The sequence below is a fragment of the Callithrix jacchus genome, chromosome 4 (genome assembly GCF_049354715.1).
Source record: "Callithrix jacchus isolate 240 chromosome 4, calJac240_pri, whole genome shotgun sequence".
Classification (NCBI taxonomy): Eukaryota; Metazoa; Chordata; class Mammalia; order Primates; family Cebidae; genus Callithrix; species Callithrix jacchus.
The window spans coordinates 48295344-48321361 of NC_133505.1; the positions used below are offsets into that span (position 1 = coordinate 48295344).

General features: G+C 47.3%; 1 protein-coding gene across 22 annotated transcripts in view; it reads left to right on the forward strand.

Annotated features, from left to right (window-relative positions):
- Window positions 1-26018, forward strand: part of DAAM2 (dishevelled associated activator of morphogenesis 2) — a 151283-nt gene that overhangs the window by 86320 nt on the left and 38945 nt on the right. For 8 of the 22 annotated variants that reach the window (XM_054253950.2, XM_035295554.3, XM_078369094.1 and 5 more), the window contains 6 exons: window positions 12407-12630; window positions 17041-17130; window positions 20115-20189; window positions 20680-20774; window positions 23156-23489; window positions 24778-24888. In XM_054253950.2, coding sequence (XP_054109925.1) covers window positions 12407-12630; window positions 17041-17130; window positions 20115-20189; window positions 20680-20774; window positions 23156-23489; window positions 24778-24888 — 929 coding nt within the window. Of the gene's footprint in view, window positions 1-2682; window positions 2768-5494; window positions 5620-6696; window positions 6908-9365; window positions 9495-9649; window positions 9692-12406; window positions 12631-17040; window positions 17131-20114; window positions 20190-20679; window positions 20775-23155; window positions 23490-24777; window positions 24889-26018 lie in introns of those variants that run through there. The other 14 variants (XM_078369095.1, XM_078369096.1, XM_035295555.3 and 11 more) reach the window with 9 other exon arrangements.

The following is a 26018-nucleotide window of genomic DNA, read 5'->3' on the forward strand; positions in this document are numbered from 1 at the left end:
TCACACCACAGCACAGATACAAAGACACATACCAAGCATATGCATACACACACATACCACAATACACATACTTGACCTATGCACACCACACACACATACATACAATATCACACCACACATGCACATATACCACCTCCACACACACCAAACATACATGTACTCCACTCCCACACATACACGTACACACCACACATACACCACACACACCATGTACACACACCACAGATACACGCCACACCTAAACATGTACACACCACACCACACATATGCACACCACACACATACAACACACACCACACCACACACCCCATCTACATACACACTAACACACTACACAAACATACCACAAATATACAAACACATCACACCACACATACGCACAGCACAGATGCATACCACCCGCGTATAAACCACATCTACACACAAACCATGAATGAACATATACCACCTACACACCACACATACACATATGCCACCCCCCACACCACACATACATACCCTACCTACATGCAAACCACGTGCACAAACATACCACCCACGTATCACATACATACTTCATACCACACATACACATATATACACACCACACATGCACATATACCACCTACACACACCACATACACATACCCCACCTACACACATGCCACACACAGTACACATACATATCACACACATATACACCATACCACACATACACCACATACATCACCTGAACACACACACACCACACTTATACATGCATGCACACACCACATGTACCACACATATACACACCATACCTCACATACATATACACACACCGTACATGCACATACACCAACTACACACATGCCACATATACACAAACCCCACCTACACACACGCTCCACATACCACGCATATATACATCACACCACACATACACATACCACAAATACCACACATATCCACACCACACTACACATACACATATATACACACCACACATACCACACACATCCATACCACACCAGACATACACATATCCACATACCACACCACATATATACATACACCATACATATACATACCCCACCTACACACCCCCCCACACCACACACATCACACATATATGTACCATACCACATACAGATATACATATACCATGCATACACACACCAAGTACACATACTACCTACACATACATCAACATACACCATACCACATTCACACAGAAATACATACCACACATATACATATACCCTCTACACATACACACCACACACACATATACCACTCTCTACCTTTTCACCCATGGAGTTAAAGATGTTACTTCCTGTCTTCTCTCTCCTCCTCCTCCCTCTCTCCTCTCATCTTTAGTGAGCATCTCTTGTACTTGCTTGTGCACAGGGACTCAGGGTCCCTCCTAGACCCCACTCAAGCCACATCCCTCCTGATGCTTTGTCCTGCAAACTCCATTTCACGGCTACCATTCCTAGTCCTCTTTGCCATCTCGTTTGCCTCTAACAAATTTCTAGAGTATGACTCAGGCTGTGAGTGCCCTGTCCTTACCCACCCAGGGGCCCTAGGCTGCTGTCAATTCAGCTGAACCCAGGAATGTAGAATCACTCTGGAAGCATCATCCAGAGAGCTATTTGCTGGGTGGCTTCGAGAGAGGGAAATGAGAGCTTGGCACTGGTCTCAGCTCGTGATCATGTGGGGCTGGTCTGGAGCCTGGTGTTTGGGAATGAAACAAATGCATCCAAGGCATTTGAGACAAAGGTGGTGAGAATCAGTCACAGGATGGGGCATTAGGGATTGAAGACAAATGACAAAAGGGACTCTGAGCTTCGGAGACTGTAGCTCTGTGAGGGCAGGAGCTGTGTCTGATGAGTTTACCTGCATGTGCCCAGCCCCAAGAGCAATGCCAGGCATAGAGTAGGTGCTAAAAATCAATGGTGGTTGGATGAACGAATGAGCAAATGAGTGAATGATGAACTAAAGGAGCTCATGGGATAAGATTCCATTCAAACAGCATCATTTAACATCTCATGCACTGTCTGACACAGATCCTAGTGACAGGGGAAGAAGAGACTCTAAGGCAATGCATAGCTTGACCAGCTCATTTATACACAAGGCCCAAGGTACTTATGCTCTCTTGCCCCAGGTCATTCAGATAGGCTAGTAGAGCAGTGTTGGGACACAAACCTAGGTCTCCTTGTTCCTAGTCTAGGGTTCTTTTTTTAAGAACAACATTTTTTATTTTCCTGAGAAAAATAATAAATGCTCAAAGTAGGAAATTTGGAAAAATTAAGAAAATCACCCCAAGCCCTAGCAACTCAAAGATAATTACCTCAGGCTATAATACAGGTGTGCACCTGTCTCTCTCTCTAACTGACCTGTATTAACCCTTCCTTATGTTTTACTATTTCAGGTGTTTTCAGTCTCTTATAGTATCAATAACTCTGGGTTGGATTTCTGTTCTTGATCTTTGGTAGCAACTCTGAGTAGTCCCAGCGCTCATTCCAGTCTACGATGCCCCCTCTGACCTGTGTTTATGAGCAGAGGGCTCAGGGTGGACTAGAACTCCCATTGGGATGCAGTTCTGCAGATATTCCTCAAACATTCGGACTTCTTTTATCATAACCGTGTCCACATTTTATTATATTGATTTGTCTCCCTTTTCAACCAGACTGAACTCATGCTTATTATATATTTTTACAGCTCGTAGCATGGTACTTACGGGCCCAACAAATACTTGTTTGAATGAATGAAGTGGTGAAAATGTACGCACAAAATTTAGGAGGAGGTAAGGCGTCACCCTGGATCTGTGTTTTCAACCACGTTTGCCTTCCAGGGGCCAGCTCAGCTCCCATCCCACCCCCCAGTTCCTGCCCCATCCCAATCTGCCCTCCCTGAGGAGATGGACCCTGCCTGTAGATCCTGAGGCAGGAGCAGAGCCTTTCTGGTAGAAAGGCAGGAAGGGAACCTCGTTCTGGAGAAGGCGCAGCCCCGGGGGCTAGGTGGGACCATGTGCACAGGCCCTGCTGGATTTCTAGGGTGGGCTTGGCCTGACAGAACCTTGAGGTCCTTCCCTCGAGAGTGACAGAATGCTGTTTGTGCTGGGACCCTGGGAGGGAGGACCAGGAATCCTAGCCAATGGGGCTTCTCCCAGCCCTGGGCTATGGAATGGTGCTGAGGCCTCTGTGATGGGTTGCTCTGGTGGGAGAGCTGGGATTGGAGCACAGAGTAAAGCTGGAGGCTTTTTTCTCTGCACCTTTCAGTAACAGCAGACCCATCTGTGTGAGCCAGAAGAGGGGCTTGGCTTCTGGGGAAGCAGATGCGGGAGGCCTCTGGTTCTCCTGTATAGGGTGATTTCCCTTTGGCCAGGAGCCCCAGACTTCTGGCTCTAATGGGTACCAGAGACATGGGCACTGAAATTCCTTCTCTTTCACTTCATAGCTGTTGCCCAGAGAGCTCCCCACACTCCCCAAAGTTCATCATCAGCGCAGGTCCTTGCTCTGTGTGTGTGGCCCCTTGTCCTCTCACTCCCATGTCAGCACCCCTCCATGGCACCACCAGCATGGACCCCTTCCTCTCTATTCTTGGCAGTTCAGGGCCTCATTCCCTTTTACCCAGACACACAGACTTGCCTCCTAACTCTTCCCCTCTTCCACTTCTCCCGCATGTCTTCCCACCCATACAGTGCTACCAGAAATGTCTCTTCTAACCCCAGACCTCACAAATTCTCTCCTAAGCTAGTGAACTAATCGGCCTCAAGCCACCCACTCTTCAATGACTTCTTCCTTCTTCACTAGGCACTCAAGGGCCACCTTTTTCTGGCTGTAGTTTTGGTTTCCACTGCACCTCTTTGAGCCCTGAGAGGTGCAGTGGGAATCACCCTGGTAGAGCTTCTCATTCGTTTGGGCTGTCTTTGGTGCCAGGTTCTTATTCTGGCATGCTGCTTGTTGAGAATGCTTTCTAGGACAACCCCTGGCCCCCTGGCATGTGCTGACACCCTCCCTTCTTCTGAGGCCCAGCTTCGATGACACTTCTTCTGGCGAATGTTCCAGATCCCCCCAGCCAGAAGTCACTCTGCTCCACCTGTAGTCCCAGGGCCTGGAGCCTCACCTCCTTGCCTCCCTTACATCCTAAGATCTGATGTCAGGCTCTTCTAAGACACCCGGAACATTGTTTTATACATGGCATTTACTTGGTGGGTGGGTAGATAATGAATGAATGAATGCTTGACCATGACCTTGGAGAACTACCATCTGCTTGTTTAGTGCCCTAGTGATTCAAAGAATCCTTTATTCGCTATCATTTCTCAAAATGAGAAAAACAGTTGGAAAACCCTCTCACCCCCACGTTTGAGAAATGTCACTTTGAGGGATTTTCAGTTTCACTTTTCTGGAAAGACGTTCCTTTCTCTCCTTCCTCTTCTAGGGTCTCAGCGATGCCTCCCTGTGTCTCCCACCCCTAGGCCTGCACGGAGGGGAGTCAGAGGCTGAGAGAATTTACTTTTGCTTTCTTTGCCTTTTCCAGTACACAGGGGGAAACCGTAATTTAGACGGTTGCTAAGAATAGCTCCCCAAATCCTGGAAAGAGCATGTGCTTATTTTTGAAAGTGCTCCTTGTCTCTTCCCCAGCCCTGCCCGAGGCTCACAGTATAAGTCAGTAAGTCAGATTGTTCAGAGCAGCAGTGGCATCTGGAAACCTGGTTTGAGTCCTAGGTTCACACCTAGCGTCCTTCTGAGCCTCAAGTTTCTTCGTCTGTAAACAGGGAAGATGAAAGTTTGAGATAAACCTTGAACATGGTAGGTGTTCAGTAAATGATAATTATATCTTTATTATGGTTGGAATTGCTGGATTTAGAGGGCAGCACTCTCAATTTAATGGGTCAGATAGGACAAGTGAGGAGCCAGTATGATATATTAAGTGGAATCATATGGAATCCGTGTTTGTATGTGCTAAAAATAATTGGATATTTTCAGTTGCATAGGAATCAATCCGGTAATCCAGGGATTGGCAGTCTTTCTGTAAAGGGCCAGATAGTAAGTGATTTTGGCTTTGTGAGCCATATGGTCTCTGTTGCATGGTATTAGCTGTAGACAATGCTTAAACGAATCGACATGACTGGTCTCATAAAACTGTATTTGCGAAAACAGACTGTGGGCTGAACTTGGCCCCTGTAATACCCGCCAAGCCCTATAGTAATATGTAAAACTAACGAAATTACAGAAAGAAAACTCTCTGTAATACCATCAACATTCAGGTATCTTCACAAGCAGAATAGCAGCATATCTGTATAGGTAATAATAGTCTTTAGTTTTACTGGGCTCTGTTCCGAATGCTTTACAAATATTAACTAATTAAATACTCCCGACAACCCTATGAATTATTTACTATTATTATTTCCTCTTTTACGGCTGAAGAAACTGAGGCTCAGAGAGACCAGATAACTTGTTTGAAGTCACCTGGTTAGAGCTGATGGCAGTTGAACAGAATTAACTGACCGTGTAGGCTAGAGCTGGGTGATGGTAATTCAGCAGCTTCAGGGAGGAAGTAGATGGATTGGAATTAAGAGGAACCCCCAGGCCTGCTTGCTGTCCACCAGCACGAGGAGATGGTCTGCAGAGGCTTGGGGTGGAAGCTGGTGTGGTATATGTGGACAGTGGGGAGATGGGTGGGCAGAGGGTCTGGTAGTGTCACTTGGGACACTTGGGATGGTAAAGCCTAGACTCTTCCTTTGACAGCCAGGCCCCAAGCTGGGCCTGAGGCCATTTCCTGGGTGACGCCCAGCAGCACATGTTACGTGGAGGGTCAGCGTATAGGGAGCAACGTCCGCCTGTGGAGCAGGAAATGGTTTACATTCCTTATGCTCCATGCAGCAGCTCTGGGAAGCTCTGGGCCTCATTCCCAGCCCCAGCCCCAGCCCCAGCCCCAGCCCCAGCCCCAGGGGACCTGGTGGGGAGAAGAGGGCAAAGGAGCAGGCTCCCCAGGATGCCTGCAGCTCTGCCATCAAACCAGGGTGCTCGCATACCCTTTCCATTTCCTTTGCCTGTTGATTTAGCCACCAAAGGATAAAGCCACTGGTCAGGACTCTGCTCACACATGCCACGCTCTTCCTTCTGTGCCTCTGCTTATGCCATTCTCCTTGCCTGGAGTACCTTTTCCCTCCCCTTGTAACCTTCCTTGATTCTCTCCTCTCTTTCAAGACTAGCTCAAATCCGTTCCTCTTGGAAGCCTGCCCTGACTTCCCCTTTACTCCCTATCCCCAAGGCTGGACCAGGTCCCCCTTCTCAGTGCTTCCCAAACACCTCACTCTCTAACTCTCTTCATTGTCACTGCCTGGACTCCTCTTGCTCCCCTACTAGAAGGAGACCTTTAGAAAAGGGATCATACCTCATTTACCCCTGGGTCCTTCTCACAGGTCAGGGTTGAACACGTGGGCTCAAGCTGATCAAAAGCACATGTGTTTGAATGAGACATTACTGTCCTCAAACCCAGCCCTTTCACTTTCTAAAACTTGGTCTTTGGGCAACTTGCCTGACCTTTGAGACTCTTAATGTCATCATCAGTAAGAAGGGATCATGATATTATTGTAGAGTTGGGAGAATAAATGAGATAATGCAGAAAATTATCAGTACAGTACCTGGTTTCCAGTAGGTACCTTGGAAGTGGCCAGGGAGAGATAGTCAATACCATGTCCTTGTCCTGTTACTCCTCTGTCTGTAGGTAGAAGATAGGAGGCAATTTGAATGTCCCAAAGCCATAGCATTGTCCCCAAGAGCTAGAGGAGGAGCTCATGAGTCAGCTTTGGTTCTGTGACAAGACCATGAGGCTTAGAGTGAGAATACTTGCTTGTGAGTCTTAGCTCTGTCTCTTAGCAGCTGGGTGTCATTGACCGAGCAATGTAACAGCTCCTGAAACGTCAGGATTTTTATCGGTAAGAGGGGATGATAATAACCACCTCACAAGGTCATTGTGAAGCTGAAATGAGATTGCCCACCTGTGAAAACCCCTGGCCCAGCTCACAGGAAATGCAGAATCATGAATTATTGAATATGAATCTTTATAATACTTGAGAAAACTCTGAGCAGACTTCCTGGACATGTGCCTTATGGCTTAGCGGTTTATAGCTTTAGAGTCAGACAGGCCTGGGTTTGAATCCGGGCTGTGTCCCTTACTAGCTGTGTGACCTTAGGCAAGCTACTTAACCACTCTGAACAACATTCTTTGTGGCTTTTGTTTTCGTATTTGCGTTTTTGGTATTTCTTCTCCGTAAGTTCTTTAAAGTGAAGCCAACTATCTCAGAAGTCCTTGGGGGAAATAAAATGTAGACGAAGCCAATGTCTGGCACGTAGAAAAGTCTCAAGTGTTAGTATTGTTCTGTTTCTGTGTAAGACTCAGGGATAAGCACTGATGATGTGAGCTTTTGATGTCCTGAAATGTGAAAGCTGGTATGTGCAGAGGCCAGGGGTGAGGTTTGAGGGGAAGGGCTAGGATTGCATCTTTACCAAGCAAATGGGAGGAATGAGCGCAAGTGGTAGGAAGTCCTTCCTGACTTGGAGAGCAATGTGGGGGACGTGCTCAGTGCAGGCTGAGGACAGGCCCTTGGGAAGCCTTTGGGAATAGGATTGCAGAGGCAGTGTGAAAGGTCAGGGCTGGTAAAGTCCTTGGAGGTCTTTAGTCCAACCCTGCCATTGCACAGAAAGGAAACTGAGGCCCAGAGAGACTAACTGTGACCTGCTGGACCCCCGCTGGGGAGTGACAGAACTGGGAGGAGCAATGAGCTTTTGCTGCAACGTAGAGGGACATTGACTGTGATGGGTACAGTCAGGCTGGAGCCATGGGAGGCATTGCTTAACAGGCTGTGACCTATGGTCTGGTGTCTTAGGCCAGTTGGTCTGTGCTTGGGGACTAACAGTCCTGAGGAGGCCTCATCCCCACAGGAAAAGGGGAGGGAGCAAGGAGACAGGATGTGGAGGGCAGGGAGCTGCTGGCGCTGGGGAAGTTTTCATGGAGAGAAAAGTGGGTGGAGATGGGGGCAGTTTAAATCTCTCTGGCCTGAGTTCAAGTCCACTGGGTTTCCTTCTGTCTTTGTATCCCTTTTCTCCAAATTGCTTCTTAATTCTCCTCTGAGGTGGGAACCTCATTACTCCTCTTCTAAAGAGATTTTGCAGAAATGAATTGCTAAGGCCACTTCACCTTTCCCTCTTCCTGTCCAGAGCCAGTGATGAAGATTTGTTTGTCTTTCTACCTAGAGATAGCTCAGAGCCCAGGGAAAAGACCAGCTCCTCTGTCCTAGAGGAAGGCAGAGCCAGGTGACTTCTTAAATCTGGCCAGACATAGTCCCAGAATGCCAGGCTTCAGTGGCCCCATCATTGCCTGGAGAAGGGCTGAGGGTTGCAGGCTCTGGGCAGGGCGAGTCTCACCTTGCTGGCGATGATGGGGCTGGAGGCCTGCCAGGGGGTGGTGCTTCCCCTAGTGTGTGCCCAGTGTGTTCCAGGCATTTCACTTCTCCTAATTCCTGTACTCCTCACCGAAACCCAGTGGAGAAGACCTTGTGATCAGGGTGTCCCAGATGAGGAACCTGGGGCTCCGAGAGGTGAAGGGTACTCACGGGCACCAGCTGAGAAAACCAAGGTGAGGGAATCCCAGTTTCCTGACTTCAAGGCCTCTGCTGCCCACCGCACCCTGCCACTAGGAAGCTGGAGTGAAAGAGGTGTCAGAGCAGGAGTGGGTCAGGAATTGGGGTTCAGAAGATAGAAGCAGCTCCTACTGATGAGGAGAAGCAGGTGACCTTCAGAGCCTCTGTAAACCTCTCCTGCTCTCTAGAGGGACTTCTAAACTAAGCTGTTGAGATTGGTCTGCTCTAGCGGAGGGAGGCCACTGGGGAGCTGAAGGCAAGGTGGGGAGAAAAGGCCCATTGACGGGGAAGACAAGGTCTGCTGGGCAGTGACCGGACCACAGCCTGGCTGCTGGAGTCCTGAGTTTTAATCCCAGCTCTGTTCCTAGGCCTGTGACCTCAGAAGACAGTTCCTCTTTGGACCTCAATTTTTGGATCTCTACCATGAAGTGACATGATTTCTGAGGCCTCTTCTAGCAGAGAGTCTGTGATTTTAGTCTTGGATGTTCAGATGGGGCCTTAAGAAAGGGAGACAAGAAAAGACTGAAGAGGGTTTGGTTGGGAGGGCGTTGTCCTCAGGAGCATAAACATACTTGGGAGCTGTCACACAAGCAACCCCTCAAAAAGACACATACGCAGCAGCCCCCTTGTGCATGAGGTCCTTCTCTTGGGGGATGGTACTTCCTGTTCATACGGTCTGTGTCTACTTCTCCTCTCCTGAGGACCACTGTGCCTCACTCCCCATAATCAGGGAAGATGCTCTAATAATTAACAGGTATGGCACAGGCTCCGGCCAGTCAGAGTGGTGGTGGCTGTAAAAAGCTGATGGAAGACCGTGCCAAGGTGCGCTAGCTATATGCCACCCCTGTTCCCACATCTGATTCCTCTGGTAGAGCCAAGAAAGGTAAGAGGGAGACTAGGGAATCAAAGGCAGGAAGAGAGATCACAGGTTCTCCTGTCCCTCAGAACCCTGTGGTGCTGTCAGCCCAGCCTCCTCACTGCCTCTCAGAGCTCCCTTCCCATGCCTAGTGCCCTGAACAAAGCCATCTTGCTCACCAGCTGCAGCTGCATTTTGGAGGCTGATGGAACAAAGGGGATCTGGTCTGTATTCCACGTGATCACCCCACACTTGACAATGGGCAGGGGACCCCCAGGGATTCCACCCCTATCTGGTGGCATAGTTGGTGCTTTACTAAGCGTAATGGGAAGAGACCAGGGCTTTGTATTACTCACTCTTGGCCATTGGCTATCAAGTTCCAGGGGAACCCCAAAGTCCCCTTCCTCTCTGTTTTACTCTGCTGCCAGCCTACTCTATCCAGGGACGTGGCGGCAAAGACCTGGATTACCTGCAAAGCAATCCAGGTCTTTGCCGCCACGTCCCTGGATTGCTGTGCTAGCCTGCAGGCTGCTTCTCCTACCCTAAGCCTCTAGGATGGTTCTCTTTTTCCTTACAAAGTTTCTTGATTGCTGATCAGTTGCAAGTAGCCTAGATTTTCATCAATAGTTTTTGACTGATTAATAAGGACCCCTCTTTCCTCCTTTTCCACGAGCATAGGTCATTTCCCAATTGGTCAAGAGATATTTTTTGGACCCTCATGGAGCATAAGGCTTTTTATTGGCTATAGAAATGGGGGCCAGGCGTGGTGGCTCATGCCTGTAATTCTAGCACTTTGGGAGGCCGAGGTGGGTGGATCACAAGGTCACAAGATAGAGACCATCCTGACTAACACAGTGAAACCCCGTTTCTACTAAAAATACAAAAAATTAGCCAGGCATAGTAGAATGTGCCTGTAGTCCCAGCTACTCAGAAGGCTGAGGCCAGAGAATCACTTGAACTTGGGAGGCGGAGGTTGCAGTGAGCCAAGATCGCGCCACTGCACTCCAGCCTGGTGGACAGAGCAGGAGACTATCTCAAAAAAAAAAAAAAAAAAAAAAAAAAAAAGGTGGGTAGGGGCAGCGGAAGGCTGTCAAAGAAGCAGGAGAACACAGTCCCTGCCGTCCAGGAGCCCTCACTAAATTTGTGAGAGCCAGCAGCAAAATGATAACCAGCAATACAAGGCAATCTTCCATAATGTGTTATTTGAGGCTTTTCCGGGCCTACTAAAAAGTCTGTCACAAAGTTTATAAAAAAAGATAAAATAGAGCTGGTAAAAAAATTCTAGAATGACAGTTAAAACAGAACATGATGTATGAGAGGCCAGATGAGATTAAACTAAATTATTAGCTAGGACTTAGGAAATAAAGCTGCGTTCTCTAGAAGTTACCTTGTATTCACTAGAAACAAATTGCCACGTTTATCTTATTTTCTTTTTTGATAAGATTCTAGAGCTTGGTTCAAAGGAGTGTCATAGATTTAGCATATCTTGAGTTCCACAGGGCTTTAGGAGAAATCTGTCATGTTGACTTTATAGAAAAGAGGGCTAGATGAGAGCATAGTCACATAGATTTAGAGCGGGTTGAAGGACCGTCCCCTGAGAGTGCTGACGAAAGTTCCCTGGTATTCCTACATCATTGGGGTCTATGTCCTTGATGTGGTCAACATTTTTAGCAATGATGTGGGTGATGACTACAGAGGCATTCTAATCTGTTAATGATCTGAATCCAGGAGAGATAGCTAAGAATCAAAATTCTAAAATATCTTGACTGCAAACCAATGATATTCAACAGGGACAAAAACAGAATCCCATTTTTATGTCAGAAAAGTTAAGATCTGTTAAGTATGGAATGGGGACAATCTGGCCAGGTAGCAGTTTGGTGCATAAGCTATGGTCTCTCTGCTGAACCCCCCTAGGTTGTCAGGAACCAGTGGTTGAGGATGGTTCTGCCTCTCAGGAGGCCTGTGTAGTTGATTGTTGGATTTAATTGATCTATAGGGCATGTAGCATCAATGATGGTGGTAGTGTTCCTTCTCAAGCTGATCATCCTTGGCCTAGGCTTTCTTAGTGGTAAGCCAGAGACTTAACCCTTTCTGTTCCAATGACTGCTTAGCTGTTAAATATCCATCCGTTCTGGTCTCTGGACAGAACAGTGTCCTTTGTTCTTGGTTAGTATGAAAAGAAAATCTGGCAGATTTCTTCCGTATGTCAAATGCCATTCTAATGATCAGTCCTATTTCTGTACCCAGGCTTCACTGTGACTCCCCTGGGTAACTCTCTGAGGACAACTGGCCTCCTCCTCCTAGAAGGATCAGTGAACCACTGCCTGTTGCTATTTCACATTCATCCAAGCATGCCTGAGTGCAGAAGACTGAGCAGATAACTGTACAAGTCTCTGTAGTGTTCCATCCCCTCCTCCTCTGGAGACCCAGGCTCTAGGAGCTATGTCACATCAGTAGCTCAGTGTTTACTCTGCCAGCCTTCTTCCCCTTTCTCCTCCCCATTGGACCGTGCCTTTAAATCAGTTATCCCCAGACCCTGAAATGAATCCAGTGAGTAAATGAGCTTTGCTGAAAGCTGATCTTACAGAAGACAGGGAATAGGGTCCTGTCTTCACATTCATGGAAAGTCAGCTCTGGCCACCTGGAAGTCCCATTCAGTGACTCCAGCCTTTGTCCTTCTCTGGGGGGAAGGAAGGGGAATGTGAAAGTGTCTTGGCAGGTAACACTCAGAGGGCATGGTTGGGAGGATATGTAAATAACTCCAGGTGGAAAGAGCTGGAGGGAACAGATGGAAGCTGTGGGAGGAAGTGGGGGGCCTTTGCTATTGGGTTGAGGGCTCCCTGCAGCCTGTGGGACAGAGGTCATGAAGGCAGAGGGACCTCTGCCCTGGCCTATCTGACTGTATGCCTGACCACCCTGTGTTCTCTCTTCCTGCCCAGATCACAATGAGGACCTAGGGCATCTGCCTGCTGACACCCCCTGGCTTGCGGTGACCATGGCCCCCCGCAAGAGGAGCCGCCATGGCCTGGGCTTCCTGTGCTGCTTCGGGGGCAGTGACATCCCCGAAATCAACCTCCGGGACAACCACCCTCTGCAGTTCCTGGAGTTCTCCAGTCCCATCCCGAATGCAGAGGAGCTCAACATCCGCTTCGCAGAGCTGGTGGTCAGTGAGAGAGTGGGGAGGGACAGTGACAATGGGGAGGAGGGTAGATGGACAGGCAGAGCTGGACAGAAGGCAGGGCCCTTGTGCTGGGGTCTCCATCTCTTAAAATTCCTCTTGGGAGGAGGTAGGCCCCCAGGATACTTCAGCTATGTGGGGAATCAGAGTCTCTTGCTGGGAAGGACACCATAAAGTGTGTCCCCAAAACAATGGTCCTCTCTCCTCTCTGCATTGGATTATAGACCACATGGTGCAGTAGTTGGGTTATCATAAGAAGAGGTAGCTCTGGGTTTTGCAAAATAAGATGCTGAGACATCTCAAAGAACATCGGCATATTTGATGCCTTTCTCTCTTCTGCTCTTTGGAGTTCCCCTGGGAGCTTTTAATGTCTGAGGCACCAAGAAGGGGCAGAGCGGGATTCTGTAGGCAGACACTGGGCACCTCGGAACAGGGGATGATTGGCTACGAACATGGAGGGGGGAAATGCCTGTCATGCCTGGGTTCCAGTTCAGGCCTGGGATGATTATGTGCCATGCCTAGCAAGGGGCAGGCAGAACCTCTGCCATTCACACCAGGACCAGCCTATGCTGACTCTGCAATGCCTGCCCAGACCAGCCTTCAGACTGCCCTTGCGAGAAGCCCCTGTGTGTGTAGATTTATACCCTGCCTGGCTACAAAGAGACAGACTAGGAAAGAAGCATGATTCCAGACCCCTTTGGTGGTTTGATGGTCAGACAAAGTCTGCACACCAAGGGAGGTCCCAGGCCTGGTAAACAGCCATAAGTACAAGCTCATCTACCATTAGCTCCTGTGTGGTGGGCCATCAGTAAGCCAATAAAGAAACAATGCTGTGTGGTTGGAATGTGGGTTTCTACTTGTATTTGCGAATAGATATACCTGGTCAAGCCAATCCAGCTCTTTAAATAACAGGGTCACTGTAAGATGAGATTATGCAGGTTAGATGAAAAAGTCGTCCAGCTTCCTCGTCACATCAGGTTTAGGAAAACTCATTGTTTCCCGATTTTTAGCTTCCTCTGGATGGGGCATGTGGTGGGGGACAAAGTGTTTGCTAGCGTAGAATCACATCTGGAGCCCGAGTAGTGTTAGTCAGGGATGTTTTCTTGAGTAGAGTGAGTTTTGAAAGAGGGACATGACAGCCAGTGTTCCTTTTTTTGGCTCTTTCATTCAATAGATATTTACTGAGCATCTTCAGTGGACAGGGACCCTTGCATGCACTTTAGTGAGAACAAGGGTGAGTCAGACAAGTCTTGCCTGCAAGAAGAATGGCATCAGGTATCTCTCAAACAAGTGAACAGTATTTCCTGGAGAGACTTCTGTGGGCTGGGCTGTATGGGGGTCCTAGTGATGTAGTGATGAGCCATTAGACACCTCCCCTGTCTCCAAGAACGTGAAAGCCTAGTAGGGAAGACCGATATTGAGTAAAGTGTGATAAGTGCTGGGACACGGAGCATTTGGGGATGGGGGCATGGGAGTTTGTAGCAGGGAGCTGTATTCTAGACTGGGAGAAGTCACAATGACCTCTGTGAGCAGTGACATTTCCACCGAGATGATTCGATATTTGAATGGGGTTCAGGACAATGACAGAGGGTCTCCTGCAGAAGACACAGCATATGTGAGTCTCAAGTCTGAAAGTCTCTGGGTCCTTTTGGGGTACACAATGAAGAGCAGAAGAACTGAAGTTTTTGGATTAAACCCTAAGGGCAGTGGAAAGCCGTGGAAGATGTTAAGCAGGGATTTCAGGTGATCCGATCTGCTTTTCTAAAAGACCATGCAAGGTACTCTGCTAAAGAAGGATTCTGGGTTGACCATGTGGAGGCTCTGGCCTCCCAATTCTACAGGTTAGAGAGAATGGCGTGTTAGAATAAAGTATTAGCAGTGAGAATGGAGAGAAATGGACAGATTCAAGAGCTATTTAGGAGAAAAGATAATAGGACTTAGTAGGATCAAAGAGTGAGTAGGAATCATAGAACACACTGGTTTCTGACATGAAGTGTTAGATGAATGTTGGGGCCCTAGACATGAAGATATAATGGAGGAGATTCAAGTTTATGGGGCTGGGATGATGAATTCAATTCACACATTTGTTCTGTGCATCAGTTTCCTTATCTGTAAAGTGAGTTGTTATAAGTTGTAAATAAATGAACATTACACCCTTAGAACAGTGCCTGGCACATAGTAACACTACGTAAGTACATCAGAGCAGAGACATACAGGAGACAATTGGGCCCCAGGGTCTGGAGCTCAGGAAACTGTGGCCTAGGGGTGCAGTTTGAGAGAGTTTGAGATAATAACTGAGTCTTGGGAAACAGGTGAGGGAGGATGGTGCCCTGAGGAACTTCAGCATTTAAAGGTAGGATAGAGAAGTCATCAAGGAAGCCCACGCAGGAACATAGGGTGAGACAGGAGAGACTGGTCAGGAGGGTGGTTGCTGAAGAACAAAAGAAGTGAGGTTTAATAAGGAGTGAGAGTCAGCGTCAGTCATCTGCAGCCTGGGCTGAGCCAAACTACCATTGATTTAGAGATACAGAGACCACTGGGGAAAAGATACATGTGTTGATGGCCCAAATACAAGCTCACGTGGACCTGCACTGTAGTTCAGGAAGGGAGAGGTTATTCTTACCTGGGAAGGCCTACTGAAGACTTGCGGGAGGAGGCCAGCACCCTGCCATAGTAATTAGACCAGGTCCTTAGCATGAGCAGGTGCGGAGACCTGTCCAGGTGTAGGACTCCCTGTGTAAGCAAAGGCACAGAGATTGAAGAGGTGCAGAGTTCGTGCTGGGAAATGTAAGGTGCACATAACTCTCCTTTTTCTTTTATGTCTGATTTTGATCCTGGAAAAGAAACCTCAAACTGGGCTCTGGGAATTTTGACAAAGAACTTCCTGGGATTATATAGAGAGCAGTTCTAGGGAAGAACTTGTTTTTGGGATGAAATCTGCAAGAGTCTTTAGTTCCAGAGGCAGGTGAACTGATGGGTATTATTTCGAATAATCCTCGTCTGCACTGTCCAAATGGCAGTCCCTGGCCACATGGGGCTACTGGCTCATCTAAATTGAGATGAACTGTAACTGTAAAATGCACACCAGATTTTGAAGACTTAATTTGAAAAAAGGAATGTGAAATATCTCATTATTTGCTACATGATGATGTGTTTAAATGATTATATTTGAGATTTACTGGTTTAAATAAAATGTACTGTTAAAATTGACTTCACTCATTTCTTTTAAATTTTTTAACATGACTAGAAAAATTTAAAAATATATGTGGCCCATGTTATCTTTCTATTAGGCAGTTCTGATCTAGGTGAGAGAAGAAAGTCTTAACATTGTCCCTTGAACAAAAGTATAGGGAAAAGATTACAGATATCAAAATTTAAGACCGGTATACTTCCTTAGATTTTGTTTTCACTGTTTATTATATTTGAAAATATAAAGGTTAGTAATGTGCTTAGTTGCACTTTATTTATGCTTAATACAAGTTTTGCTTTTGATTTTTTAAAAAAGCACACCGTGTTCTCCATAGCCCATTAGTTAATGGGCCCTGTGATGGGCCCTGTCATTGCTCGTGAATGATAGAAGCAGCAGCTTCAAAAAGAGAGCTTTTCAGGGGCCACCTAGCATAGCAAAACCTTTAAATTCACCCCAAAATACCTATAGAGTTACCCCAAATATGACCTTATAAACTTCCAGTTCGTGCCTTGGAAAGTTTGAACTGATGGAGCCCTGTGCGTTCTCCTAGTGGTCCTGCAGTGGGAGGGGCTGCCTCCAGCAGGCACTACCTCCCGTGGAAGCAGAGGGATGCCGCCCTGGGCACAGCTCACCCATCCTGCTCTGATCAGCCCCTTGTCCTCATCAGCTCTCTCCAGCCTGAGCTAGGGCCCATGCTGAGGTTGGGGGAGCCAGAGAATTTCTAGGGGAAAGATTCGAAGGGCAGGTAGACCTAAAGCCTGGGGCAAGAATCAGAGAGAGGCAGAACTGGATTGGCAGACAACTCCCTTCTTTGTTGGGCTTTGTATTATGGTGTTCACAAGCTTAAGAATGCCAGAGGATGTAAGACAAGAAACCTGGGGCAAGAAGATCAGGAGCTAGCAAAGCAGTGCAGGAGATGGGCAGGGGACAGGGTGACTTGGAGCAGGAGGGTGGATTTGCAGAGACAAGGTTGGGGGTGGACAGGAAGGGAGTGCAACAGAAGACACATAGGGTTGGTTGAGGTGAGGGGATGGGGCTGTATTTCTCATAGGAAAAGAAATGCCTTGTCATATCTTTGATGCTCTTCGGGGGGAAGATAGTAGGCTGAGGGATTGATTTAGGGGAATTGTAATTTCCTGAAGGGCTGACTATTCTAATGTCAATCATCCCTAGTGTCAGACATTTTTTTCTTACTGTCTTTGCAGGATGAATTGGACCTCACTGACAAAAACCGGGAGGCTATGTTTGCACTGCCCCCTGAGAAGAAATGGCAGATCTACTGCAGCAAGAAGAAGGTGCCCCCTCTGACCTCTCTCACTGCATCTCAGGGTCCACGGCTTGGGGTGGCTCTTGCTGCCTGGCCTGCTCATGCATTCACTTAATGTTTATTACTGCCAGCACCATTCTAGGTGTTGGAGGAACAGCAGTGAATAAAATAGAAAAAGGAAATTCTGCTCTCCTGGAGCTTACACTCAGAGAAATCGGATTCTCTTTTTCAAAAACCCCTGAAGCAGAACCTGCCGTATTCCAGGACAGGCTGGCTGGGAGAGAGACAAAGAAGCAGAGTCTAGACTCTCTCGTGGAGGGTGGGCAGGCCCAACCATACCTGGAGCAGCTTTGCTATAAGAACTCAGTTTGTGGGGCAGGGGTGTTCTCTTTTGATCTTTAGCCTCCACCCTGTCCCAGGTTAGGGCTCACACATCAGTCCTTGTTCTCCTCACCATGTCCTCCCTCTCTTCTTGCTCATTCAAAGATGTTGTGAGCCTCCTGCTATGGCCCTCCCTAGAAAGGGGTGTGCTGGGCTCCAGTTGGGCTTCATTGGTCTTGATCTTCTCCCTTCTGCCTTCCCAGTGGCCGTGCGTTCTTTTCTCTGCCATCTCCATCTCTGTGTTTCTTCGGCTTGCCTCTGTCTCTGTCTCTCTCTCTTGCTCCCTTTCTCTGTTAGGCTTTCTGTTTATTTTACTCCTGAATTTTCTTTTCATGGCCCACTTTCCTCCCCTCCCCTCCCCTCCACCCTCCTGTTTCTTAGACTTGGGTCCCAGCTTGTTCTTCTACCCTCTTACATTGCTTTGGGGTTTGGGGACCAGAGCCTGGCTATTCCCACGCCAGAGGCTCAAGCTCCCTCCCTCCTGGGAGGAGACAGGAAGGTCTGGGCGGAGTCTGAGCCATGTCTCCTCTGTGCTGTTGAGCCCAGCTCTTCTCTTACTCTTTCTGCTTGAGACATTTATCCCATCCCCATGGCTCCACACTGAGCCAGACCGACCTTACAACATTGGAGGATTCAAATATACACCATTTCAGAGTTGCAGGAATCTGGGAAACAATGCAGTGTCAAAGCAGTCTCATTCTTTATTCTATAGATGAGGCCAAGAAGGCCCAGAGAGGCAAGACTCGCCCATAGCCCTCCAAGTCAGTTATGGCAAGTGGCTGTGCATTTCCAGAACCCGAGACTGATGGGGAGAATGGTGCTAGGGGCTGAGGACCTGTGACAAAAGGTGTGGGCTGCACACATTATAAGCCATTGTCTAGTATACACAATGCACACTTATTAAGCACCTGCAGAATATAACACTGTGTTTATGCATCTCATTGTGAGAAAAGCAGGTCTTAAAAAAGCTCAAATCATGGAAAGAAGGAAGCAAAGAAATTTCGGGAGTAATTAATCATATCTCATGATTCTCCATTTTCCAAATTGATTTACTATGGAGTTCCCTTAAGTTGGTCTCTTCTACAGCTAAAAAAAAAAAAAAGATTTATTAAAATACAAGGGCATCTCTCACTGCCTTCCAAGCCAAATTGGTAATTTCCCCACACACGCTTCCACCTTCCCATGTGGCACTTCCTCTATAGCCTCTACGCCCCACCCCTTACAGCCTTCTATGTTGGGTGCATCACATCCAACACAGTTAGATGCCAGAGAAAGGTTGGTAAATGCTCTATGGTAGAGCAGCCCCAAGGTTTTTACCACTCTTTCTCTGGTGCTGGACTGTTACATGGAAGGCAGAAACCATGACTCAGTACTTTCAGAGCTCAGTACAGCGATTGGCATCTAGTAGGTGCCCATTCAGTGCATATGGCCTGGGTAAATGATGAGCCAGCAAGTGCAGGAAAGGACGTGTTGCTGATGCAGTTGTTTTTGGTGCTGATTCCCCTCTCCAAAGCAGAGACAGAATGTTTGGCCTTCAGTCATGGAGAATTTAACACATGTAACCATGTGAAGTCATAAAGACCCAAACAAAGCAGCTTTTCTACTGGTCTAAAATTTGTATTTTGTGAAACTAAATAGAAAAGATTGAGCGGATGGAGCTGGGAGCTGCAAGGCCAGCTGGCAGCTGGCAGAGAGGTGGTTTGTCAGGGAGGGTCAGGAGCAGGTTAAGTTTTCATGCCGATTTGGAAGCAGGAGAGTGGAGAAAGCAGATGGGGAGGAGCCTCCAAAGTGACCTGGGGCATGGTAACAGGAAGGAGCAGGACGAGTGTGAGGCCCAGAAGCAGATCCATTTGGCTGGAGAAGGCTGGATTTTCTGTCAACATTAATATTTCTTTAACTCCCATCATTCTTGCCCATACTTGGGGAAGAGTTGAACCTCTGTCTTGAGGGCTGAGCACTGGGCCAGAGGTCCTCAAATCTGAGCTCTGCCTCTCAGCTGCACATCCCCCTCATTCAGGAGTTTGCCAGGAATTAAATCACAGGTCTCAGGGGGTCTCCTGAGTCTTTCCAAAACCCAAGGCCTTGGAAATTTCTCTAATTTTTCTAGAGTTATTGTTTAGTGAGTATCTACTATGTGCCAAGTGTTTTCTATTAGAGTTCTAGAACTACCTGAAAGACTTAAGTTTTTAAATTTCCAAACTGTCACAGATCAATGCTTTTGTAAACTATGAGAATGAGATTATCAGAAAACAAAGTAAGAAGAGGTATAAAAATAAACACAAATTTGAATTAGATTCAACAGCCAGAAAATTATGTTTTATTAAATAGGAGCTGAGTAAATAGAACAAGAGAAAAGAATGTTTAAAAAATGGTGCACGTTGCTCACTGAAAGCACACACACCTGCATAGTTTCTGCCCACATCATTGGCCAGTCGTGAGAGTCCATGTTCATCATCCGTATTTCTTTAAGGGAGAAACGGAAGCCCGGGAGGGTTTGTAATTTCCTCTAAGCCAACCCACATGGGCAGAGCTGGGAAACGAATCCCTCTGCTGACATTGAATGAAGCTCAGGCGCTCAGGCCATGGGCCTGTCTTGCCTGTTGGTCCATGCTGTCCTCTTTCTTGTTTCAGGAGCAGGAGGACCCCAACAAGCTGGCGACCAGCTGGCCTGACTATTACATCGACCGCATCAACTCTATGGCTGCAGTGAGTGGCCGCCCCTTTCCTGCCCTGACCCCACCTGGAAAGGCTATGGCAGAGTGTGATCCCCCCAGCACTCCCTGCAACACACACCAAACTGCCTTTTCCTGTTCCTCAGCATCCCACTGCCCACTCACTGGAGTTCAGCAGCTTTCCAGTTATTCATGAAATTTTATCATGATCCACCTCCACTCTGTGCCATGTCAGAGTCCCCCCCAACCATTTAAACATTGTAAAATCCATCTGGACGTCACACAAACTTTGGACATCAACTGGGCCAGTAATTCTCACCATTTCACAGATGAGGAAAGTGAAGTCCCAGCCCAGAACCTAGGTCCTCTTAGGGGCCGACACCCTGTCTCAGTAAACTACTCCCTGAGGCCTCACCCGTTCTGAGGGAGTATGGCCTCTGTGTCACACCCGGGCTGGAGCGCAGGGGGTTGGGGGACAGGCAGCCCAGCGTGACCTCTGCCTGCTTCTACTTGCTGGCCCTCAGATGCAGAGTCTATACGCATTTGATGAGGAGGAGACTGAGATGAGGAACCAAGTTGTAGAAGACCTGAAGACGGCTCTCCGGACGCAGCCTATGAGGTGACTCCGTTTCCCCCTCTTGCTTCCTGCCTCTTGCTTCCGTCCCTTCACAGTTGGTTTCCTTGCCTTCTCGAAGCCTTGTGCAGTGCTCTGCTCCCATGCTGCTCTTCCTGGCCAACTCTGCTTCACCTCACTTGACTTCCCAGCCCCTGCTCCTCTCCCGGGAGGCTGCAAGGGCTTGGGAGGAGGGGACAGAAACTTGGGAAAGTGGGATAAATCTCAAGACCTGAGGAGCTCTCTAAAGAGGAATCAAGGGCGAGTGCTTTTTAAAATTTATTGATTTTTGGTGAGGGGATAGAATAGGATGGTGACCAAATGGACAAGGTGCATAAGAAAGGGTCTGAGGATAAGGGGCAGGGTGACTGTCCCATCCAGGAAAGGAAGGATGTGTGGGTAGAGAAGTACTCCAACCACTAGGGGGTGGTGGTGTCTCTGGATGGGATTTGCCATCTAGAATGGGAGCAAGGCAGGCATGGAAAAGCCAGTGGAAGTCCTGGAGCCGTAGGAGGACTCCTTTCCATTCCCAGGCCACAACGTGTGGGGCCCAAAGTGAGTCTGCTTGTATCTGGGTCTGCCCTATGGTGTGCTGGAACTGGCTTGTAACAGCTGGCAAGAGCTGACTGTCAAATTTTCAACAATTTTGTAAGCTGGTTGTTAAACATAGCTATGATTAAAATTTCAGTTATATAAATTTAAGATGCAATGAGTTATATCAAAGCAAAGGTAATAAATACTTGAAACTTCAATCCCAAGCTACCTAATTATTTTTCTACATTTTACTATACTGTATACTTTTAAGTTTATATGCATCGTACGTGCATGGTGGAAACACTATGAAATATGCATCTCTTCCCAACTCTGTGTTCAATGATGTCACATCAGCAGCTTGAATTTGGCTATGCTAGGAGTATTTACACCATGGAAATGAGCAAACAATCAAGAGCTCCCTGCCCCACAAAGAGCTAGCCATCCACTGGGTGGGGGTATATATGTTGTCTGAGCTGAGCTCTCTCCCCAGGAGACTGGAAACAGCCTCAAGAAGAATGGGAGCATCCTAATTGTCTCTTGACATTCTGGTAGGGGTGGGGTTCTGCAATGCGGATGGGACAGAGGAAAGGATGAGGTGGTCAGGAAATAAGGGAGTTGAGGGGAAGTTTCCAGGTTTGTTTCCTACTCCAATTTATTGTAATTTCCTGATAACAGAAGGTATACATTGTCATTGTGGAAATTTTGTGGAATGCAGAAAAGCATACAATAGAAAAAAGTAAAAAATACCTATGTTAACTTAGTTCGAGAGCACATTCTTTCATTTTCTAGGTCTATTTGTACAACAACACAAACACAAATACACTTGGGATAAGAAGTAATGTTATTTGTAGTAATTTTCTTAGATCATTAATTATTTTACTAAATCAAGGGTACATGTGTGTTCACGTGCCATGGACATCTGGCGCCCAGGTGAAACCTATGGAGTGCTTCTCAGAAATAATGTTTGGAATAATAGAAAGACAGGGTGAAAAGAATCAATTCAAATAGGGCTACAAATAATAGAAGTGAGATAGCAGTCAATTGTGCTTCTTTACATCTTAAATAGCAAGAGCTAGCTGTGAGTCTGATAACCATCATAGTTTTCAAGTACTGATGAGTGTAAATGGTATTTTGAGATACCTGCAACAGCTGTAATTTGGTATGAAAATAGCTGTGATTTCTTTGGGTGACAAAGTCACAGATTGTGCTAATACTGCTGTCATTTATTGCCTACATTCATCATTGAGAAAAATGCTAAATTTTAATTAGGAGTTACCAAAAATAAAAATGTAATTTTCTTTTCCCACCCAAGTCCTTGGATTTGTGAATGCTATCCGCAGATTCTTCAGCACAACACAGACTCCAAATTAAGAATCCCTGAACTAAATGGGTTTTAGTATATATTTATTTATTTTTGCTAACATTCAAGATAGATAACTCTGCTATTTTCTTTAGGATCCCTTGAAATGTAGCTTCCCTAGGCTTGACCCCTTGACTTGAGGACTCTTCCTTCCTGTCTGGGAGCCCTCTCTCCATCCTCACTGGAGAGTAGTGTTGAGGTTTAACAGTACTGATAATTATCATGATCATCGCCTTCACATTCATACTATTTTAGCTATGCAACTGACAATGATATGCAAATGCACAGTATTTAAGATGCAAATAAGATGCAAGTCTTTTGTGAAGATGATAGGATTTCAGTGCTTTAGTTAAACTACAAATGAACCAAGTGGCTACTGTAGGTGGAACAGGTGCATGGTGGTACACAGGTAAGGGGGTAACTATTTGCAAAGTGTACGCAGGATCCTATGCAAATACGATCTATTTTATTTGTTAATGGCTCTGATTTGTAGGTTTGTGACCCGCTTCATTGAGCTGGAGGGCTTGACCTGTCTGCTAAATTTCCTCCGGAGCATGGACCATGCCACCTGTGAGAGCCGCATCCACACCTCCCTCATTGGCTGCATCAAAGCATTGATGAACAACTCCCAGGGGCGGGCGCATGTGCTGGCGCAGCCAGAGGCCATCAGTACCATAGCCCAGAGTCTGCGCACAGAGAACAGCAAGACCAAGGTGGCTGTGCTGGAGATCCTGGGTGCTGTGTGCCTCGTGCCTGGTGGCCACAAGAAGGTGCTACAGGCCATGCTGCATTACCAGGTGTATGCAGCGGAGCGAACCCGCTTCCAGGTGAGGGGTCTGGCTGGAAGTGTGATTCCAGCTGGGTGGGGCAGGGGTGTCACATGTGAGTGAGAGCCTGAAGATTCTTTTAGTGGAAACTAGGGGAAAAAGGAAGGTAATGTGGGCTGGATGCCTGCTCCTGGAAGGTAACAGGTGAAGAGTACTGGGACCTGGAAGGCTTGCATCAAAACACATGCAGAGCCTTAAGAGTTATGGGTTTGGCTGGGAAATGGACTTGTCCTCCTTACTGGTCAGTTGGTTCCTGGATGCTGGAATATTGGCCTGCATTATTTTTGTGGCTCTACATCTCTGACCTCAACATCTGGCTCAAGGTAGGGGCTCAGTCAAGAATTGCTTAATTGCTGAGATCGAGATTTTAGGTGCTAAGCTTGGGCCAGTCCTTGATGTGGGATGCTGAGACCATCCCTGGTAGCTTCAGCCATGCTGTTCTCTCTTCTTTCCCTGACTTTCCCAGAAAAGTAACAATGAGACGAGCAGTAAATATGAAGTGTCTTAGCACAGTACCTGGCACAGAGTAAGTCCATATGGACATGAATTGATGTTACAAAGTATATGGTTTTTTTTTTTTTTTTTTTTTTTTTTTTTGAGACCGAGTTTCACTCTTGTTACCTAGGCTGGAGTGCAATGGCGCGATCTCGGCTCACCGCAACCTCCGCCTCCTGGGTTCAGGCAATTCTCCTGCCTCAACCTCCTGAGTAGCTGGGATTACAGGCATTCGCCACCACGCCCAGCTAATTTTTGTATTTTTAGTAGAGACGGGGTTTCACCATGTTGACCAGGATGGTCTCGATCTCTTGACCTCGTGATCCACCCACCTCAGCCTCCCAAAGTGCTGGAATTACAGGCGTGAGCCACCGTGCCCGGCCCAAAGTATATGGTTTATTGCCAAAAACTGGGTCCTGACTCTGTGCAGAAGATGGAAAAGGGATACAAGAGGTGTCCATGCCATAAGGGAGCTAGGCAGGGAATATATATTAGCTGTAAACAGCTGGAGCATGATTATAAAGCAGCACTGGAGCACTGCTCAACCATGTAGGCCAAGCCCCAGTGGCTGAGTGGAGAGGAAGCAAAGCAGCACTGCCAGGTGTGGAGAGGCCAGGGACTTTTCCAGGCAGAGGTGAGGTTTGGGGCAGCCCAGAATACATTGGACAGACCTGATTGGATGGAGAGAGCAGATGGGGCATTCTAGGTAGCAGAGGCAGCAGGAGTTATGGTGCAAAGGCTGCATTTGTAGGGGACTCAGCCTTCTCCTGCTCTGCCCTGCATTTCCACCCAGACCCTGCTGAACGAGCTAGACCGAAGTTTGGGCCGGTACCGGGATGAAGTGAATCTGAAAACAGCCATCATGTCCTTCATCAATGCTGTCCTCAATGCTGGAGCTGGAGAGGTAAGGTGACTTCTTCTTGTCCTTGCTGTTCCCTGATTTTCTGGACCTGGGGTAGAGTGTGTGAGCATGTTGCTTCCCCAATAATTGTTTTTGACGTTAAATCTGGGAGGGCTCCTGGGGAGTTACCTCATAGGTAGCATTATACATTATGGACAGACCCAGAGCTTGAAGATGGCTCAGGGTGGTGGGGAATCATGGATGGGACCAGGGCAAGTTTGGGCCCTTGTTTGTAGAGATCTGTCTCTGGATTGTTTTCTGTTTGGCTGGTCATGCTGTTCTAGTGCCTTCCATTAGGTGTGTCTTCTGGTTTCTCTTCCTTTAGGGTCAGAATGGGATTCTTGAAGTATAAACCTAGGAACAGGTGGGGCTTGGTGGCTCATGCCTGTAATCCCAGCACTTTGAGAATCTGAGGCAGGTGGATCACCTGAGGTTGGGAGTTTGACATCAGCCTGGTCAACAGGGTAAAACCCCGTCTCTACTAAAAAAAAATACAAAAATTAGCTGAGCATGATGGCAGCCATCTGTAATCCCAGCTACTTGAGAGGCTGAGGCAGGAGAATCACTTGAACCTGGGAGATGGAGGTTGCAGTGAGCTGAGATCATGCCATTGCATTCTAGCCTGGGTGACTGAGAGTGAAACTCTGTCTCAAAAGGGGGAAAAAAAAGCAACAGTAGAAGAACTTGCAGATCAGGTGAACATTCCAAATTCTAAGGCAATCAGATGCCCTGGTCAAGGTTAACCTGAAGGACAGAAGGGGCAAAGTGAGCAATTTAATGATCTTTACTTTCTCTTCTTTTCTGCCAGCATAGATTTTTTTTTTAAACAATTAGTCCTTATGCCCTGGGTTAGGGAAGGCTGGTTGGGGGAACAGTCTCCCCCTCAGATGCTAGTATCACCTTTGTTGGTACCAGCTTCTCATGGCTGGTATGTGCTCTGATTAGCTGGTAACCACACATCATCAGGTGACTATGACAAGTGTCATCTCTGTAGATTATAGTCATGTTATGCCCTTTTCACAAATTGGGAAACTAAAGCTTTCCCAAGGTCACAAAACTAGATCCAAGATCTGTCCGATTCCAAAGCTTGTACTCCATGTCACTCTCGACACTGCTCTTCAATGCTGAAGGCA